Source organism: Saccopteryx bilineata, chromosome 2, assembly GCF_036850765.1.
Source record: "Saccopteryx bilineata isolate mSacBil1 chromosome 2, mSacBil1_pri_phased_curated, whole genome shotgun sequence".
NCBI classification, from domain to species: Eukaryota; Metazoa; Chordata; class Mammalia; order Chiroptera; family Emballonuridae; genus Saccopteryx; species Saccopteryx bilineata.
This window is the reverse complement of record NC_089491.1, coordinates 178998045-179016369: the sequence shown is the minus strand read 5'-3', so window position 1 is coordinate 179016369 and position 18325 is coordinate 178998045. Positions and strand designations below refer to the sequence as shown.

Sequence of the window (18325 nt, the reverse complement as noted above, 5' to 3'; positions counted from 1 at the left end):
ATCTATCCCATGAACATTCTTATTCTTTTTATACATTTATTGTCTTTGAAATTTGGGAGAGGCATCCCACTGGCAATCAAAGTAGGAAGTCCGCTCAGGCTTCCCAGAACAGCAGAGCCCTGGTCTGCCTGAGTGCTGCGTCCACGGCCGGCCGCAGCGATCCACAGCTAATTGCTGCTGGCTTCGCGGGAGCAGGTTGATTGGACCCTAGAGAAACCAACGCAGTATATACTGTTCACCGGGGAAGTGGGGGGGCTCTCAGGACCCTTTGTGGTTAATGGAGTGCTGTTGTTTGACTGCAGATGAGACCAACTTGCCGGCAGATATCCCCAGTTACCTGTCGTCTCAGGGAACACTAGCTGACAGGCAGGATGGGTATGTCTCCTCTGAAAGCGGAAGCCACCACCAGTTTGTCACTTCTTCAGGGAGCGGATTTTTCTTACCACAACACGATAGTAATGGTGAGTGTTTAAAATGAACATAGGCTGTAGTTGTTTTGAAAATACTCAGATGGAAGGCTGAAATATAACATTAATTTTCACCAGAAATTGAATTTAGGACAGCGAAAGTTAAAAACATTTTCTTAAATACTAGAAAACTCTTTGTTTCTGACAATAAAAGGAGACAAGTAGTAGGTAAAGTTCAATTTAGTTTCCTCCATGCAAGGTAAGTATTTTCTTTACATCATATGTCTTTTTTGGCCCTGGATGTTCTCTTTATTAAACGACATTGACTGGCTTCGTGCATGATCTTAAAAGTCAAATGATTTAAAAATCATTTTATTAAAGAAACCTAACTCTTGATTCTAGCTTTTAAGAACTGTATGTTCTTAAAAATAATAATGAAGGCAGCATGAATAAGAGTATAGGCTTGGTTCAAAACCCACTTCTGACATTTCCTGTGTATCCTTGGGCAGTTATAGTACTTCCTGTTAGATTGTTTTGAAAATTAAAATGGTAATGGAAAACGTGCAAGCTCTGATACTGAAGAATAACATGGAGTCAGGACTATAGCGGAAATCAAGCTTGGTTCACGAGCTTAGATCTATCCCATGAACATTCTTAAACCTTTTCTTTTTATACATTTATTGTCTTCGAAATTTGGGAGAGGCATCCCACTGGCTAAGTAGGAAATCCGCTCAGGCTTCTCAGAACAGCAGAGCCCTGGTCTGCCTGAGTGCTTGGCACATATTAAGGGTTCAACAAGTGGAAGCTAGTGACATTATTTTCAAGCATTTTGGCATCTTTTCCTACAGGCATTTATTGAGTGTCAGTTCTGTGGTGAACTCCATACTTGGGAGGAAAAAATATTTGTTTTCAGTTTCATTAGTGTAGTCAGTTTGAGACAGAAAGTTTAGCAAATAATTACAAACTTGGTAAGGCAGTGATAGAGGGTAGAAAGTTAAAAGATTTCAGTTTAAAAGTGGGTGTTCTGGTTAGATTCATTCGGTTGAAAAGAGCAGAGGCCCAAACTTGTTCAAATGTAACAGGGTTTACTGAAAAGACATTTATAAAAGTCTGCAGGGGCTAAACCGGAGCCTAACAGTGCCACACCGCCTGGATGCCTAGGCTAGGGCGTGGTCTGCTCTCGGTAGCGCTGCAGGTCAGCAGCATGCTGAGTCACATTCTGCACATTTGCTTTGCTCTGAGACAACCACCTACCCTCTGTTCGGTTTCTGCTTCCTGCTTGCCAGGCACATGGCTCATCATGGCATCTCTAACCCTCATCATCTGTCTTATCCTTCAACTGCTCTGTCCACTGCTAACTAGCACATTGGTGCTGGGTTGTTTAGCACAAATATAATAGAACTTGTTTTTGGCTGAGCCCACAGAGGTGGATATAACAGTGGGCGCACCCTGGACCCCGACTTCTGAAGGGTCTCATAAAACCCCAACTTTACACTTTTTGTAATGTAAGGAGCTCAATATTTTCTTCTGCACTCGGGGCCTCAACTGACCTTAATCCACCTCTGTGAGCCCATCTTTGCTTTGTGCATAAAGAGGTTATTGGTTAAGTAAGTGCCAGCCTATGGTCCTGGTCATCTGTGTGGAGAAAGGGCAGTGCTAATGGCTTCATGTGGTTTAGGTCACAGCGCTTTGCTGCAGTGTCCATATACAGATCAGTTTCTCATGGAGCCTGACCAGGCAGTGGCGCAGTGGATAGAGCGTCGGACTGGGATGCGGAAGTACCCAGGTTCGAGACCCCGAGGTCACCAGCTTGAGCGCGGGCTCATCTGGTTTGAGCAAAAGCTCACCAGCTTGGACCCAAGGTCGCTGGTTCGAGCAAGGGGTTACTCAGTCTGCTGAAGGCCCACAGTCAAGGCACATGTGAGAAAGCAATCAATGAACAACTAAGGTGTCGCAGTGAGAAACTGATGATTGATGCTTCTCATTTCTCTCCGTTCCTGTCTGTCTGTCCCTGTCTATCCCTCTCTCTGACTCTCTCTCTGTGTCTCTGTAAAAAAACAAAACAAAATAAAAAAAAACAAAAAAAAAACCAGTTTCTCATGGAATCAGGTGGGGCCAGCAAACAGGTTAACACATCAAGTGCAATGATTAACCAAGTCTCCGTTACTAAGATGTCACAAGCTTACTCAGTCCATAGGCTTCAGTAATTTTTTTTTTTAAAAACCTAAATTTCGTATTTTTTTTCTTTTATATGATACTTTGTTCAAAGTTTTCATCTATATATATGGAAAATAGCAAAAGTGGGGAAAATACTGAATGGTACTTGAATAGAATCGGTTCAGTGACTGAGATATCTGTTTTAAAGGGACGTGCCATATTGACAACAGCAGTGAAGCCGATGAGGAAGCCACCGCAGATCCATTCCTTTGTCCCTTCGTGGGGTCCCCGGGCCCTGTGTGTCCGAACGGCAGCCTGTATGGGTCAGACCCTTTCGAAGCCTATCATACAGGTATGCAGTTTTTTTTACCTCGCTTCTGTTTCCTGAAAGGTTTCTAGAACTAACACTAGTTGTCTCCTTCTGATACTGTCCCGAAATGAAAAAGGCTGTGGTCCGGACTTGAGGACTGCTTTACTGGACCACTGTGAGCCCAGTTACATCAAGAAAAAGGAGTGCTACCCCTGTCCTCATCCTTCAGAAGAACCCTATGAACAGAATGTCCGTGACATCGTGTGGTCTTCCCACATGAGGACATTAATCAACTCTACTTACTCTCAGAGTGAAGGGCTCAGAACGAAAAATGTGTGTCTGAACAAGTCCTCTTTGGATTTTAGTCCAAGTACAGAGCCAGCATCAGTTACTCTGAGTAATTCGTACATGGGTAAGTTTACTCAGTTATGAGATATCTTAACTTGGGACCCATGTCCCTCGTTGCATGTGGGAGAGCAATGAAAGCTTCAGTTGCTGAACTGGTAAAAAATGGTTTCTGTTTTTTGTTTGGTTTTATTTTTTAATGATTCAGTTATGACATCCTGTTAGTATATGCGTTTCTCAAAGCAGAGTCAGCTGTGGGGGAGTTTACTTGATTGTGTATTTCATCTACAGCAGCCTGAAGAGCTTTCCGGGTTACACTGTGTGTGGCATCGTGTAGAACACACGCGTTTTTGAAGTACTTAGGAGCTGAGTTGGTCAGCCGTGTGGAAAAAGCGGTTTGGGGCCACAGCAGCCTTTGGGGTAGAGTTGTGTGCAGTGCGTGATTGTGGTTTGGGATGTCTGGTGGCTTATAACTGAACCCTCAGCCGAAGGGTAGATGCATCCTACCTGGCGACAGCTCACTGTTCGTTTGCCAGGCTAGACTACCTTAGGCAAAGTAGACCAGCAGTGCCTTCAGGCCCTCATTGCTGGTGGTGGACACTGACTAGCACCAAGATTCACCTGCAGACATTTTTAGTTTAGTGCATGGAACCAGGGAGATGGAAAACTGAGCTCATCTTTTCGCTGAGTGTCGATAGGGGAAAATAAACCACAGCCTGTCCTGATTTTTTTTTTTTAAGAAATAGAATTTTAAAATATTTTACCCAGCTATTAAGAAATTTTGTTTGTCACAGTATAATTATATTCCTTTCTTGAAAAAAAAATGAAAATAGTATCTTTTATATAACTGAGGCAAAAATTTGAGTCAATCGAATAACATTTTCTACTAAAAAGGAAAGAACATAGTGTAAGGATTATTTTAAAAGATACTTTCTTTATTCAAGCATAGTTTATTTGTATGGAAATTGTAGGCTCTTCAGTCCTAAAGTGGGCTTTGGGGAGAATTTTTATTGGGGCACTTCCTTGCTCAGTGATTAATACTACTATAGGTCATGAGATGTGACAAAGGTCAGATGCATGTGTGTAGTGGACATACATGGGGGTATAAATGTCCTAAGCTCCATTCTGTCAGTTCTGCTCAGTAACAGAGAAACACACACCCGAGTAGGTACCATAATGTGGACGTGTAAAAAATGTTTACTCGTGTTTATGGGGTAAGATGCTCCATTTCACATGCTTTCTGGTGACTTACGTGTTGGCAAAAGGAGCCAGATGCTAAAGGCGTTTCTTTATTTCAGGAACATTTGGAAAGCCTCTGAGAACACCCCACCTGGATGCCTTTTCAAGCTCTGGACAGCCATCGGATTGTCAGCCAGGAGACTTTCACTTGAAAGCTCATTCTTCTCTAGACTTTGAGTCAGAGGAAGATCGAAAAGAAAGGACAGATTTTCAGCAAGAAAATCACACATGTTCCTATAAACACACCTTAGAAAACCACAGGACTCCAAATATTCAGTCTTACAACTTGGACACATAGACCGAACAAGACCAAAGCGTTCTAACACACTACTACCTCAAGTGGACTTTTATTTAAAAGAGAGAGAATCCTATGTTTTTAAATGGAGTTATGAATTTTAAAAGAATAAAATGTCTTATTTATACAGATGGACCAAAATTACCAAATTTATAAAAAATTTTATACTGGGAGTAACTTTCATATAAGAATTTCTTTAAAAACAATTTTATAACTTTGTTTTAGGCAAAATTTTGTGTAAATTAAGGGTGTAAATTCATGACTATTTTATGTATTTTTATAATGCAAGATTTCTTTTTACTGAAAATAAGTACTAAATCATTTTACGTAATACCTGTCTTGTACTTTCTTTGAATAGAGGTCATTTCATTTTATTTTGCACATAACATTTAATAAAATGTATCATTTTGATCCTAAGCCCCATCTATACAATATTATTTTTTTGTTTTCAACACCATGTAGGCTTAATTATTTTATAGTATCCTGTCTCAAATTGATGAAAATTATATATAGCACATAAAAATATGAGCAAAAAATGACCATTCTGCCTGCCTCCCAGAGTTGTCTTTAAGACTCAAATCAGATGTGAAAGCACATAGTAAACAGGAAGGCCCTATAAAGATTCAAGATAGATTAGTTTCTAACTTTTCAAACAAGATTTATTATATTCTGGTGTAATGTAGTATACCACCGTTGCTTAAATCACTGCTCAAGTCGCGATTCCTTAATTATAACAATGCCTTATTGGTCCAATGCCTTGTGCTTTTTCAAAGAGTTTCACGTTCACCGTCCCTTTAATGTTAACAAGGGCAGTCTTTGAACATTTCTGGAATTAGAATGGCTATAGTAGACGTGGATTTTCATACACTGTTCCAGGTTATAATGGGATGCTGGTAGAATTTTTTGCTGTTACTGATTTTCTCCTGGTTGAGCAGTTCTTACAGAAAAAGGTACAGTATTCTAACCTATCTTGCAACATTCTTTAAGAATTAAAATACTTTTATAATTTGGTCATCATAGCTGTACTTGTTAAAATCTTGACTCTCCTATCTGTCAAGATTTATAAAACACAGAAAACTATTTAAAATAATTTGTTTTAAACAGAAACTAAGTGACATAGTTTGAAGTGATTGAATGAAACAAGTTAATTCAGATAATAAAACTAGATTTTTTTCTTTTAGGAAATCCTTGTTCATGTTTGTAGTTTAAAAATAAATCTCTCTTGCCCAAGATAAATGAAATTGGTATGGAAGGAGTTAATATAGCATATTTAGCTTTAAAATCTAACCAGTTGAAATTGTGACTGTATGTCACTGTCATTTCTTTCGAACTAAATTGGACACAGGTGTTAGAAAAGCAGATTATCTTCTGAAGAGATGTTAAAGTTTTCTTGCTGCTTGGTGGATTTAGAGATTTGCTGTTTGTGTGCCAGAGCCTGGAACCCAGATCACAGCAAGATTTTCCTCCTTTAATTTAGACACACCGACTCCAAGGCAGGAAGTTGATTCTTCCTTGGACCACCAATGACTAAGTGCAGAGAAGTGATTTTGGATGCTGTGCCTTTATCATATTGCCAGATTTTCAAGTCTTATTGTTGACTTGTCTTCAGTATAACCAGATGTGATATAAGCATTACTAGGGACCTCTTCAGTAATTATGAACTTTCTGAAAGGATTTGATTTTTCCAGACTTAATTAAGTACAAAGGTTTAAATCATTAACACCTGAAATTCAAAACTTAGATTCACTCTACAGCAATATGATTTTTCCAATTTACTTTGCCCGTATGCCAAAATTTATGGGTTGAATATAATCTTAGCTGTCTGGAGAAATAGGAGGAGCTCAATTTCTTTTTGACAGTGGCAGGAAAAGGAAATACATAATTTTGGACCCCATGTTGAATTAACAAATTGAGTCTATTGAGTCTAGTAGGTATTAAGAGATCCTAAAATAACACAGACTTAGGAAAAATAACTAATGTAAACAAATATCAAATCACTTGGCTTATTTATGAATGGTTAGTTTTCAGTTTAATTTTTCTATGCTTTCTGATACCAGTTTATGTACAAATATCTTAATAGCCATTCATACAACTTTTGTATTTTTTTTTTCGAGTATTGACATTAATGATAAGATAGTCAATGTTTATAATCTATCTTGTTTTTTAACATATTGGGGGAAAATAGTCAATTGTGGCAGGCAACAATTTATAAAAATTAAATATCTATAGAACATTTACAATTTATTTTCAATGTTTTTCTAGAAAGAAACCCATAGTTATTTCCCAGAGTGAAGCCAGTGCTACTATTTTTAAAAACTTGATAGGAAAAGGGAAGTGCTTTAATTTCAGTACACACTTGAGGGGTTTGTCCTTTTGCTGTAATGTGATGGGAAGTACTTCACAACCAAAATTACAATATTGTGCTGTACTTTTATTTTCGAAGAGAATGAGAGCCAAATGTTATTGCACAATGCCTGCTCTGTCTCTTCCACTCTTGGAATTTGCAGCAATTGGACTTATGTAATAGGATAATTTATTTTTTAAATAATTTTTTAATTAAATTTATTGAGGAGACATTGGTAGAATCATACAGGTTTCAAGTGTACACTTCTATGATACATGATCTGTATATTGCATTGTGTGTGTGTCCACCATCCTAATCAAATTTTCCATCACTATATAATTGACCCCCTTTACACTTTATTACGCAGCGCCCACCTTCCCTCCAGTAACCACCACACTTGTGTGCGTCTGAGTTTCTATTTTATATCTTACATATGAGTAAAATTATATGATTTTTTTAGCTTTTTCTGACTTACGTCACTTAGCATAATATTCTCAAAGTCCATCCATGTTCCAAATGTCAGTGTTTCATCTTGTGGCTGAGTAGTATTCCATAGTATAAATGTACCACATCTTTATCCAGTCATCTATTGAAGGACACTTTGTGTCTATGTCTTGGCCACTGAATAATGCTGCAATGAACATAAAGTGGCATATATATTTGTAAATAAATGTTTTCAAATTTTTCAGGTAGATACCCAGAAGAGGTATTGCTGGGTCATAGTTAACTGTTCTTTATTTCTGAGAAAGAACCATATACAGTTTTCTATAGAGGCTGTACCAGTTTACATTACCACCATCAGTGAATGAGGGTACCTTTTTCTCCACAGCCTCTCCAACACTTGTTATTACCTGTCTTACTGATAATAGCCATTCTAACAGGTTTGAGGTGGTGTCTCATTGTAGTTTTGATTTGCGTTCCCCTAATAGCTAGTGAAATTGAACAGCTTTTCATACATATGTTGGCCATTTGTCTTCTTGGGAGAAGTATCTGTTCATGACCTCTGCCCATTTTTTTAATTGGGTTGTTTGCTTGGTATTGAATTTTATGAGTTCTTTATATATATTGGATAATAACACCTCATAGAGCTCTTGTAAGTATAACTTAGAAGTCACTTTTTAAAAAACAGCATTCTGTTACCACATTGAATATCACAGTGTCCTGCCAAAAAAACTATTAGGAGAGTCTTCCAAGAGCAATAGAGTTTTGTCATGAATTGAATAATTTCAGTATTCCAGAAATATTCAGAGACCAGAACTTATCTTTTTCATGACACATTTTATTTATTTATTTATTTATTTATTTATTTATTTATTTATTTATTATTTATTTATATTTTGTGACAAAGAAGGACAGATAGGGACAGAAAGGGAGAGAGATGGGAAACATCAATTCTTCATTTTGGCTCTTAGTTCATTATTGCTTTCTCATATGTACCTTAACCGGGGGCTATATATAGCAGTGGTCCCCAACCTTTTATGGGCCACATACCAGTTTAATGTCAGAAAATATTCACGAACTGGCCTTTAGGGTGGGACAGATAAATGCACAAAATAAAATTATGTGACCGCCGTAAAAACTGGTATTTTAAAATATAATTGTCGAACTTATGAGACAAGCGTCAAGAGTGAGTCTTAGAAGGATGTAACAGAGGGAATCTGGTCATTTTTAAAAAAATAAAACATTGTTCTGACTTAAATATAAATAAAACGGAAATAATGTAAGTTATTTATTCTTTCTCTGTGGACTGGTACCGGTCTGCGGCCCGGATTTGGGGACCACTGATATATAGCACAGCGAGTGACCCCTTGCTCAAGTCAGTGACCTTGGACTCAAGCCAGCAACTTTGGGCTTCAGGCCAGTGACCATGGGGTTAGGTCTATGATCCCACGCTCAAGCCAGTGACCCCTTGCTCAAGCTGGTGACCTTGGGATTTTGGACCTGTGTCCTCTGCATCCAGTCCAATGCTCTATCTACTGTGCCACCACCTCATCAGACTCCATGAGACAGTTTAAATTAATGTATGATAAGAGTGCACTGAAACAGTTTTGAGAATTTGCAGAGATACTTCAGTTGGTATTTTCACAGAAAAGAGGTTTGCCCACATATATCATATTTACTGAATATATGATGAATATATACTGAATTATCCCAACATTTTGGGCCATTTGATTGTTTGTTTTTTTGAGATGTCTGATAGTAGGGGTCTGTCTTCTAATAAAGATATTTGATTTTACTCAAGATATATTATCAAGATAAAACATACATGAGAGTTTATATTATAGATGGAAATGTGCAATTTATCAAATATATTGTTATTGCAAAATTGCAAGTTCATTTTTATTTTTACTTGTATTTCCTCACAAGTATCCTAATTCTACATTTTGAATTATATATCCTCCCATATAATGATTGATATCCAGGAACACAAAAAAATTATAACCAATATTCACATGTAGATTTTTATTAGTATTACATTTTTTAACTAAAGAATTTTTGAGAATACATTTTGAAAAATCAGGCAAAGCAACTCAAAATTGTTACAGTTTTATTCTTGGATTTCTCTAAGTACTTCCTCTTTTTCATATGTCTTTGTTGAATTTCATGGTTGATTTTGGCTGTTAAGTTTTAACCTTATTTCTTAAATCACATTTGAACATAATACCTAAAGCCTTTGTGAAATTATTGTCATTTTTATGGTAGTTATATGATATTTCTGCATATCACTTTATTTTTTCCTATTTGCAGCTCAGAGTTGAAATTTGGTAACAACACACTGTCAGTTGCCAAACATTTTTTATATACTTAATTGTGTATTTTGAATAGGTGAGGTGAATTAGTTAAAATGATCCTTGTCCTAATTACCAGTGGGATAGGAAACAGATTTGTAAATAAATAAATGCTTATAATACAATGTGTTAAATGCTGTTGTTTAGTAGGACCCCGTAACTGGGGGCCTAACTGGAATTTGTCTCTAATTCCACCTGAACTACCTAGAATTGTTAAATACACTTCAATTGGCACGTTTTAGAACAAGCTGGTTATCTGGTCCAGTGCTAGTATGCCCATTCTTGTTTAATTATCAGTCATCACCATTCCTGTTGATTTTGCACCTGAATTATCTCAAGGCTGTTTATGCCTTTCCTTGTATCCCATTACCTATCCCATTACCTCAGCCAAGTTCAGACCCTTATCTGTCCCTTGCAGAAGTGTCTTCTTGGCCCTTGTATCTCTCTTACCCAACTTCTTGTTTTGCTGTTACTAGAATTGTTTTTCTAAAATATCTCTAAATTGGGCACTTTCCTGTGTAAAAATCTTTAACAGCTAAACTTTAAGTCCTAATTATAGCATATAAAACCTTTCACATATTGATTCCAGCCAACCCTTCAAACCACGCCCCTTTCCCAGACCCCCCTCCCAACTTTTTAACAGGATAATACAGTACCCCTCGACTAGTCTCTTGCACCTCTATAGCTTTATTTTGACATATGTACAGCTCAGAGTTGAAATTTGGTAGCGACATACTATTGGTTGTTATTGTGCATATTTTTCTCATATTTGGTTCAGCAAATATTTATTGATTGGCTACTGTGCTAGGTGGTGTGTTAGATGCTTAGGCTATAATCAATACTATTAAAGCAAATATTCTTCTCCCAAGAGGCTCCTAGACAAATGACAAAACTATTTTCTTGAAATGCTCTTTTTCTTCTCTCATTTGGCAGAAACCCACTCTTTCAAAATCAAACCTTTCCTTTTACTCCAACATTTCCCCATAGAACTTTATATGAATCATTGTGCAAAAATCACAGAGAATCCATTAATACTAAGCCAGCTGTGAAGTCATTTATGGGAAATAATAAAAACAGTGACCTACATGACAATAAGAGAGTTTCTAGGAAGAAATAAAGTAAAAGCCTTTTTTTTTTTTAACGATCGTCAGATGACTGTCTAGCACTCAGCAAGAAAAGCAAACACTAAAGGTAAATAGGTGGCCAGCGGTGTCAATAGATTCCTTTTTTCCTGTCGAACTGGACATATGATTGCCCAGCGACTCTACTTGTCTCAACCATCTTACAGTTTGTAAGGACATGTCTGTAACCATACTGCTGTTTTTTTTCTAGTAGAATGTGAACAGGGTTGTTAAGTGCCACTTTCAGGCCTGGTCTACAAAACCTTCACACACCCTTTTTCCTCAGCTATCAGAATAGAAAGCATGGCCCAAAGCTCCCCTTCCTTGAACTCACTGGTTGAAGAGCTGGGGTATCTGAATAATTGCATGGAATATGGTCTCCAGATCAACCTGACATACTTGCTTTGAACCCTTACTTACAAAAGTGAGAGAGCAAGTATTTATTGTACTTGAGCATTATGTTTTTGAATGTACTTATAATAGTCCTGCCTCTACTTGAAATACTAGTTTTAATGTGATGAATTGCCCAAGATGCTCATTGACTTTGTTATTCATTAATTTATTGAGCTCCCTTTTAGAAACAAACAGCTTGGCATCAATGACCAGCTCTAACACTTAGATCAGAACCTGGGTTCCACTCTTGTGGTAGGTCATTAAGCCTCTGACCCACTTTCCGATTTTTCTAAAACTTCTCAAAAAGCAGACTTCCTCTTTGACTAGGGAGATAAGGATTTGCTCACATTCAACTAGAATTGCTTTTATCAAGATGGCCAGTGAAGATCACCAATACTCCTAACTTACAAATTTGATAATATATCCCTATTTGATTGGACTATTACATCATTGCATACTGCTTTATTCTGAATCTCTACATTCTTCTAGTTTGACTTGTGTTTTGCTGGTAATTTCTCCTTGGTCTGCTTTATTGTTGTTTCTCATGCCTGTTCCTCACCCCTTAAAAACAACATTGCTCAGGGCTTAACTTTATCTAATGTCAATCGGTCATTTTTATTTTTATTATAATTTTATTTTTTTAATGGGGCGACATCAATAAATCAGGTTACATACATTCAAAGATCAACAAGTCCAGGTTATCTTGTCTTTCAATTATGTTGCATACCCATCACCCAAAGTCAGATTGTCCTCTGTCACCTTCTATCTAGTTTTCTTTGTGCCCCTCCACCTCCCCCTTTCCCTCTCCCTTTCCCCCTTCCCCTCATAACCACCACACTCTTATCAATGTCTCTTAGTTTCACTTTTATGTCCCACCTACGTATAGAATAATGCAGTTCCTGTTTTTTTCTGATTTACTTATTTCACTTCGTATCATGTTATCAAGATCCCACCATTTTGCTGTAAATGAACCAATGTCATCATTTCTTATGGCTGAGTAGTATTCCATAGTGTATAAGTGCCACATCTTCTTTATCCAGTCGTCTATTGAAGGGCTTTTTGGTTGTTTCCATGTCCTGGCCACTGTGAACAATGCTGCAATGAACATGGGGCTGCATGTGTCTTTATGTATCGATGTTTCTGAGTTTTGGGGGTATATACCCAGTAGAGGGATTGCTGGGTCATAAGGTAGTTCTATTTTCAGTTTTTTGAGGAACCACCATACTTTCTTCCATAATGGTTGTACTACTTTACATTCCCACCAACAGTGGATGAGGGTTCCTTTTTCTCCACAGCCTCTCCAACATTTGCTATTACCTGTCTTGTTAATAATAGCTAATCTAACAGGTGTGAGGTGGTATCTCATTGCACTTTTGATTTGCATTTCTCTAATAACTAAAGAAGATGAGCATCTTTTCATATATCTGTTGGCCATTTGTACTTCCTCCTGGGAGAAGTGTCTGTTCATGTCCTCTTCCCATTTTTTTATTGGATTGTTTGTTTGTTTGTTGTTGAGTTTTATGAGTTCTTTGTAAATTTTGGATATTAGGCCCTTATCTGAGCTGTTGTTTGAAAATATCATTTCCCATTTAGTTGGCTTTCTGTTTATTTTGTTATCAGTTTCTCTTGCTGAGCAAAAACTTCTTAGTCTGATGTAGTCCCATTCATTAATTTTTGCCTTCACTTCTCTTGCCATTGGAGTCAAATTCATAAAATGCTCTTTAAAACCCAGGTCCGTGAGTTGAGTACCTATGTCTTCTTCTATGTACTTTATTGTTTCAGGTCTTATGTTTAGATCTTTGATCCATTTTGAGTTAATTTTAGTACAGGGGGACAAACTGTAGTCCAGTATCATTCTTTTGCATGTGGCTTTCCAGTTTTCCCAGCACCATTTATTGAAGAGGCTTTCTTTTCTCCATTGTATGTTCTTGGCCCCTTTATCAAAAATTATTTGACTATATATATGTGGTTTTATTTCTGGACTTTCTATTCTGTTCCATTGGTCTGAGTGTCTATTTTTCTGCCAATACCATGCTGTTTTGATTGTCGTGGCCCTATAATAGAGTTTGAAGTCAGGTATTGTAATGCCCCCAGCTTCATTCTTTTTCTTTAGGATTGCTTTGGCTATTCGGGGTTTTTTATAGTTCCATATAAATCTGATGATTTTTTGCTCTATTTCTTTAAAAAATGTCATTGGAATTTTGATGGGAATTGAATTAAATTTGTATATTGCTTTGGGTAATATAGCCATCTTGATTATATTGATTCTTCCTAACCAAGCACAAGGAATATTCTTCCATCTCATTATATCTTTCTCAATTTCTCTTAACAATGGTTTTATAGTTTTCATTATATAAGTCCTTTACATTCTTTGTTATGTTTATTCCTAAGTATTTTATTTTTTTTGTTGCAATTGTGAAGGGGATTATTCTTTTGAGTTCGTTCTCAGTTGTTTCATTGTTGGCACATAGAAAGTCTATTGACTTCTGTATGTTAATTTTGTATCCTACGACCTTACTGTATTGGCTTATTGTTTCTAGTAGTCTTTTTGTGGATTCTTTGGGGTTTTCGATGTATAGGATCATATCATCTGCAAAAAGTGATACCTTTACTTCTTCTTTTCCGATATGGATGCCTTTTATTTCTTTGTCTTGTCTGATTGCTCTGGCTAGAACCTCTAGTACTACATTAAATAAGAGTGGAGACAGTGGACAACCCTGTCTTGTTTCTGATTTAAGGGGGAATGCCTTCAGTTTAGTGCCATTTAATATGATGTTAGCTGATGGTTTATCATATATGGCCTTTATCATGTTGAGATATTTTCCTTCTATACCCATTTTGTTGAGAGTCTTAAACATAAAATTGTGTTGTATTTTATCGAAAGCCTTTTCTGCGTCTATTGATAAGATCATGTGGTTTTTGTTCTTTGTTTTGTTGATATGGTGTATTACGTTAACCGTTTTACGTATGTTGAACCATCCTTGAGATTCTGGGATGAATCCCACTTGATCATGATGCATTATTTTTTTAATATGTTGTTGTATTAGATTTGCTAGTAATTTGTTTAGTATTTTAGCATCTGTATTCATTAGAGATATTAGTCTGTAGTTTGTTTTTTTTTGTGCCATCCTTGCCTGGTTTTGGTATGAGGGTTATGTTGGCCTCATAAAATGTGTTTGGAAGTATTGCTTCTTCTTCAATTTTTTGGAAGACTTTGAGTAGAATAGGAACCAAGTCTTTGAATGTTTGATAAAATTTGCTGGTATAGCCGTCAGGGCCTGGACTTTTATTTTTGGGGAGGTTTTTAATGATTTTTTCTATTTCTTCTCTACTAATAGGTCTGTTTAGGCTTTCTGCTTCTTCTTGACTCAGTCTAGGAAGGTTGTATTGTTCTAGGAATTTATCCATTTCTTCTAGATTGTTGAATTTAGTGGCATAAAGTTTTTCATAGTATTCTACAATAATTCTTTGTATATCTACGGTGTCCGTGGTGATTTCTCCTCTTTCATTTTGGATTTTGTTTATATGAGTTCTTTCTCTTTTTTCTTGGTAAGTCTTGCCAAGGGTTTGTCAATTTTATTGATCTTTTCAAAGAACCAGTTTTTGTTCTATTAATTTTTTCTATAGTTTTACTGTTCTCTATTTCATTTATTTCTGCTCTGATTTTTATTATCTCCTTTCTCTGGCTGGTTTTGGGTTGTCTTTGTTCTTCTTTTTCTAGTTCCTTAAGGTGTGAAGTTAAGTGGTTCACTTGGGCTCTCTCTTGTTTGTTCATATATGCCTGAAGTGATATGAACTTCCCTCTTATCACTGCTTTTGCTGCATCCCAGAGATTCTGATATGTCTTATTGTCATTTTCATTTGTCTGTATATATCTTTTGATCTCTGCACTTATTTCTTCTTTGACCCATTCATTTTTTAAAAGTATGTTGTTTAGTTTCCACATTTTTGTGGGATTTTTTTCCTCCTTTTTGCAGTTGAATTCTAGTTTCAAGGCTTTATGATCAGAGAATATGCTTGGTACAACTTCGATTTTTCTGCATTTGCTGATGTTGTTTTTGTGGCCCAACACATGGTCAATTCTTGAGAATGATCCATGTACACTGGAGAAAAATGTATACTCAGTCACTTTGGGATGAAATGTCCTGTAGATGTCTATCATATCCAGGTGCTCTAGTGTTTTGTTTAAGGCCACTATATCTTTGTTGATTCTCTGTTTGGATGACCGATCTAGAGTCATCAGCGGTGTATTGAGGTCACCAAGTATGATTGTATTTTTGTCAGTTTTTGTTTTAAGGTCAATAAGTAGCTGTCTTATATATTTTGGTGCTCCTTGGTTTGGTGCATATATATTAAGAATTGTTATGTCTTCTTGATTCAGTGTCCCCTTAGCCATTATGAAATGGCCATTTTTGTCTCTGAGTACTTTTGCTGTCTTGTAGTCAGCATTATCAGATATGAGCATTGCTACGCCTGCTTTTTTTTTTGGATGTTATTTGCTCGGAGTATTGTTTTCCAGCCTTTCACTTTGAATTTGTTTTTATCCTTGTTACTTAGATGAGTTTCCTGTAGGCAGCATACAGTTGAATTTTCTTTTTTAATTCGTTCTGCTACTCTGTGTCTTTTTATTGGTGAGTTTAATCCGTTTACATTTAGTGTAATTATTGACACTTGTGAGTTCCCTATTGCCATTTTATAGATTGCTTTCTGTTAGTTTTGTGTCTTGTTTGATCCTTCTCTTTCATTTTTCTATCTTTTGTTTTTATTTGGTTGTATTCCATACATCTTTCCACTGTTGCTATCTTTTTTATCTCATGTGCTTCTGTGGTGGTTTTTTCAAGGGTGGTTACCTTTAGGTAATGAAAAGGGTTCCTATCCTGTTCATTGTAGGCGCACTATTTTGTGAGTACTTTTGCACTCCATCGTCCTTTGCTACTGTTAATCTCCATCCTCTCCCCACTTTCTTTTTGTTGTTGTCACAGTTTAAATTTGGTTTTATTGTGTTCTTCTTGGAGCTTTTACTTGTGGCTTTATTTTTTTTTTGTTCTTTGTATCTGATTGGAGAACCCCCTTTAGTAATTCCTGGAGTGGGGGTTTTCTGATGATAAATTCCCTCATCTTTTCTGTATCTGTGAATGTTTTTATTTCTCCTTCACATTTGAAGGATAGCTTTGATGGGTATAGATATCATGGCTGAAAGTTCCTCTCTTTCAGGACTTTAAATATTGGGGTCCACTTTCTTCTAGCTTGTAGAATTTCTGCTGAGAAATCTGATGATAATCTAATGGGCCTTCCTTTATATGTTGTATTCTTCTTTTCCCTGGCTGCCTTCAGAATTTTTTCTTTGCCGTTGGTTTGTGCCAATTTCATTATGATGTGCCTTGGAATAGGTTTGTTGGGGTTAAGAAAACTCGGAGTTCTGTTTGCTTCATGAATTTGAGGCTTTAGTTCTTTCCACAGGCTTGGGAAGTTCTCATCTATTATTTGTTTGAGTATGTTCTTCATTCCATTTTCTCTCTCTTCTCCCTCTGATATACCTATGATTCTTATGTTATTCTTTCTGATGGAGTCAAATAATTCTTGTAGGGCTATCTCATTTTTTTAAATTTTTGAGTCTCTTTCTTCCTCTCTCTGTTGTGCTTCATGTTGCTTGTCTTCTATTTCTTCTAATCCTCTCTTCTATCTGGCCTGTTCTATTAGCCAAGCTTGTTACCTCATTTTTCAGCTCGTGAATTGAGTTTTTCATCTCTGTTTGATTTGTTTTTATAGTTTCAATTTCCTTGGACATATATTCTTTGTGTTCATTGAGTTGTTTTCTTAGCTCCCTAATTGCCTTTCTGTGTTTTCTTGTATATCTCTGAGTATTTTTAGGATTTCTATTTTGAATTCTCTGTCATTTAGCTCCAAGGTTTCCAATATATTAAATTTTTTCTCCATAGATTTTTCCTCATCTATCCGTGTTACCTCTCTTTCTTTTGTATCCATGATGTTCGATTTTCTCTTCCTTAATGGCATCTGAGGGTGGTTTTGTTGATAGTATTAATGAGATTTAATAAAAAATAAAAAGTTAAAAAAATAAAAAATCGAAAAAAAGTTGTTTTTCTTTTTAAAAATTAATAATGAAATAAAGAAAAATAAAATAAAATAAAAATTTTTAAAAAAGGAAATTATTCCCCCCCTCCTTTTTTTTTCTTTTCTCCTCTCCCTTCTTTCTTGAGAAAATCTTGTGGTGAACTGTGAATTATATTGTATTTAATAGAACAAACAATCCCTCTAATGGAGGGCCTGAATTGGGGAAAAGTAATAAAGGGGCAAGAAAAAAAATAAAAATAAAAAAATAAAAAAGGGGGGTATGGTCCCACAAAAAGCAAATAATGAAAAAATTTGGATCAAGAATAAAATGATTTGCGTTTAGGTGTTGGTTGACTAAGAGTTATGATGAGAAGAGTAAGAGGGAAACAGGAAAATGGGGGGACAAATTAAAAATATTACTATTGTATTTAGTGGAAGAAGAGCTTGATAAAATGGAGAGCCAGGGATGGGAGCACTGCTAGTGAGTTAAAAAGGTGAAGTCAAAACCCTCCAAAATGCCACAAACATAAGTTTGAGTCTGAGATAAAATAATTTGTTTGTTATTGAGTTTTGAGTGAGAGGAGATGTAAAGGAGAAAGGAAGAAACTAATATAGAGGGAGAAAAAGAAAGAGAGAGAGAGAGAAAAGAGGGAACCACTAAAAGAAGAAAAAAGAAAAAAGAGGAGAGAGAGAGAGAGTTAAGGGTTTTGAAGTGCAACCCTCATAGAGAGAAAGGAAGAGGAAAGAAAAGATAATGGGAGATGTAACACTTATGGGTAGTGTAGTTCAAGGAGAGGAGAGAGTAAGACCGGTAGAGAGTTAAACGACCAAATTGGAGGAGGAAAGAAAAAAT

The 18325-nt window shown here is 36.4% G+C and overlaps 1 protein-coding gene across 3 annotated transcripts in view; it reads left to right on the top strand.

Annotated features, from left to right (window-relative positions):
- The window catches only part of LRIG3 (leucine rich repeats and immunoglobulin like domains 3), a 48979-nt gene extending 43600 nt beyond the window's left edge, over positions 1-5379 (top strand). Inside the window, exons 16-19 of one of the 3 annotated variants that reach the window (XM_066258866.1) lie at positions 303-461; positions 2773-2916; positions 3011-3286; positions 4518-5376. In XM_066258866.1, the coding sequence (XP_066114963.1) occupies positions 303-461; positions 2773-2916; positions 3011-3286; positions 4518-4756 (818 nt within the window). In that variant the 3' untranslated portion in view covers positions 4757-5376. Of the gene's footprint in view, positions 1-302; positions 462-2772; positions 2917-3010; positions 3287-4517 lie in introns of all 3 variants that reach the window. The other 2 variants (XM_066258869.1, XM_066258868.1) reach the window with 2 other exon arrangements.
- Positions 5380-18325: the final 12946 nt, after the last annotated feature.